The sequence below is a fragment of the Hibiscus syriacus genome, unplaced genomic scaffold (genome assembly GCF_006381635.1).
Source record: "Hibiscus syriacus cultivar Baekdansim isolate YM2019G1 unplaced genomic scaffold, ASM638163v2 tig00116937_pilon, whole genome shotgun sequence".
Lineage (NCBI taxonomy): Eukaryota > Viridiplantae > Streptophyta > Magnoliopsida > Malvales > Malvaceae > Hibiscus > Hibiscus syriacus.
The window spans coordinates 156,408-159,182 of NW_024063475.1; the positions used below are offsets into that span (position 1 = coordinate 156,408).

Consider the following 2,775-nt stretch of genomic DNA (forward strand, 5'->3'; position numbering starts at 1 on the left):
AAACATTCCTACATGTGATTATGAATTAAAGCTTAAATGGCTTCACACACACATAATTTTTTTTTAGTTTTACACAGATTTATCATTGGATAAATTAATATCAATCATCTATTTTTATTTATCAAACGGTTTTAAATTTATGTAAAACTAACGAGTTTTACATTGTGTTAGTGGATCCTAATGTATATATTGTATTAATGAGGTAAGTATATGATAGTATCGATTTAAAGATAACTCTCAAGTGTTTGACATTGAACACTTACACCCTTGATATTCGTAGTTATCCAACATGAGATCTCATAGAAAAACAATAATTGTTTTATCACCGAAATCACTAGTTTTGTAATAAAATGTATTCATGTATTTATGGAATAAACAGGGAATGTTGGTTTCATCATTTGGTAGAAAAAATTGACCGCAGGTGCTGGAGTACGCTTCGTAGTGTATGATTGATGTTTTGGATAAACATCGTATCAAGCCTCTACATATACACCTGTAAATATGCGTACTTGATACACAATTCTATACCCATATATCCATTGTCGTCCTCCTTAATTTCTTTCATTCTGGTTGAAGATGATGGGAAATCCAAAACTAATAGTACAAAGCATCAATGGAGTAAGAAGCTCTCAAGAACGCTCCCTGGTAGACGTATCTGCAGATGAAGACATGGACATTAGCATTTTCGATGCACAGAGATACTTCGATGAAACCAACGGCGATGCAAGAGTGTGCAAAAGAAATTCTCCAATGAAGGATCCTATTTCACCGGAGCTCCGGTGTGATATTTCTGCCTCGGCGTTAGCCGGTAGATTCTCTTCTGCTTCGTCAGTTGCTGATGGGTATGGTTATGGCAGGAGCCACCGAGCTCGTTCGTTCCATGCAACACCGACGGCTTCGCCTGAGGCTAGTTGGAACAGCCAGACTGGTTTATTGTCGAATCCTCCTGGTGCGATTCCGGTGTCTATGATCATGAAAACTCCTACAACAACTGATCACAAGACAAAAGGGTCCAGTAAAATGAAATGGCTTTGGGGACGAAGGTGTCCCTGCTCCGGTAAGAAGTCCGTTCAAGTTGAGCCGAAAACACCCTTGGGTTCCAATCAGAAACGCAATATCATACACCATGATCAGAAACGTGAAGAGATACTATTAGCCTGTAATCCTTACAGGATCTCAGTTGAGAATCAGTTTCGTTCTAGCTTAGGACAGCGTGTGATTGCTACTGCAACAGCAAGACCCCTGATGATAAGTGATGGTGGCTCCGCCGTTACTACTGCTGGTTTCACGTTTCCAATACTTAACCAACATAATAGAAACCATAATTCTCTTGATGATCACAATTATCCACCTCGACACTCGTTGGAGTTGTTCCGACCATCCGATGAATCACCATCTATTTCGAATCCAAAGAAACTGGTTCCCCGAACTTCCATAGCTGACGATGATGTTGGCAGTGATACCAGCTCAGACTTGTTCGAAATCGAGAGCTTTTCCACGTCGAATCCACTGTACCATCGTCGAGATTCGTTGGACGAGGCGTCCAACTTCAACATAAGAAGATCGATAGGAGGTTCGGGCAACGGCTCAGGTACCTATTCGCCAATGACAACCGAGTGTTACGAACCGAGCGAGGCTAGCATAGAGTGGAGCGTGACGACGGCAGAAGGGTTGGAGAGAGGGTCAGTTGAAGCGGAGGAGATGATGAACATGAACATGAGAGGCTCAGCCACAGGGGTTAGCAATGGTGGGAAGAAGAAATCGGGGAATGGGGGGTTGTTGAGCTGTCGTTGCGAGAAGGCGGTGAGCGTGGGGCCAAATCCAGTCAAGTACGTGCCCCCTCACGGACAGGCAGATACCTCATCAAAGCATGTGGGCAATGTGAACAAACCACCGCTTGCCCGTTTGTCCCTGCCTTTTGTGCCATAATACATCTTTTCTTTTTGGGTACACTACGCGTTCAGTATTTAAACTATAAATTTTGATTTGTTTTAATATAAAAAATTTTAATTATTTTAAAATCATATTTAACGTTTAGTTTTTATTTTATTTTAATACTCCGTGTTAAAAATTTAACGCGTTTAGTACCTAATCTATCAGTTTTGATTATCTTTAGTGCCTAAACTTTCAATTTTCAAAATTTAACATTAAGTTTTTAACGGAATACTAAAATGAAACAAAAACTAAATGATAGGTATGATTTTGAAAAAATTGAAAGTTTAAATACTAAAACGGATCAAAACTGATAGTATAGGTACTAAATACGTGGTTTATCCTTTTTTGCTGCTATTTATGATTCCCAAAACTTCGACCTGATTAATTCGGACCGACCTAAGTCGCACATTTGGCTTTGATGGAATCTCTGAGCAAATTTTTTCTACATATATAAAAACTCGAATTCAAAACCTAATTAAACGATTATAAGTTGATTTCCATTTGAACCAATCCCGTTGAACATATTACATCTTTTCTCTTCTCTATTATTTCATATATTTTTGTATGCCTGTCTTTCACGCTTTACTCTTTCTTATTCTTATGCCAAAATTTACTCATGCTCTGGTGTGGGCCTTTCCCATCATTTTTTATATATAATTTTTACTTTAGTCACAACTTTCATCTCCAAATTGTATGAATAAATTATATTAAAAATTTCTGTAATGTAAATAGACTTTAATAGGGTTAATACATCGATTTATATATTTATGTAATATTAGTGGATTAAATGTTATCACATTGTTAAAAAATAATAATGTTAATTTTTTATAATAACTCATC

At 37.6% G+C, this 2,775-nt stretch overlaps 1 protein-coding gene across 1 annotated transcript; it reads left to right on the forward strand.

The window, feature by feature from the left end:
* The first annotated feature begins 402 nt into the window (after window positions 1-402).
* LOC120188048 (protein PHYTOCHROME KINASE SUBSTRATE 4-like) lies at window positions 403-2,497 on the forward strand. The gene is made up of 2 exons (XM_039191590.1): window positions 403-1,932; window positions 2,464-2,497. Exon 1 carries the CDS (start codon window positions 577-579, stop codon window positions 1,927-1,929), a length of 1,353 nt encoding a protein of 450 aa, XP_039047521.1. The 5' UTR covers window positions 403-576; the 3' UTR covers window positions 1,930-1,932; window positions 2,464-2,497.
* Window positions 2,498-2,775: the final 278 nt, after the last annotated feature.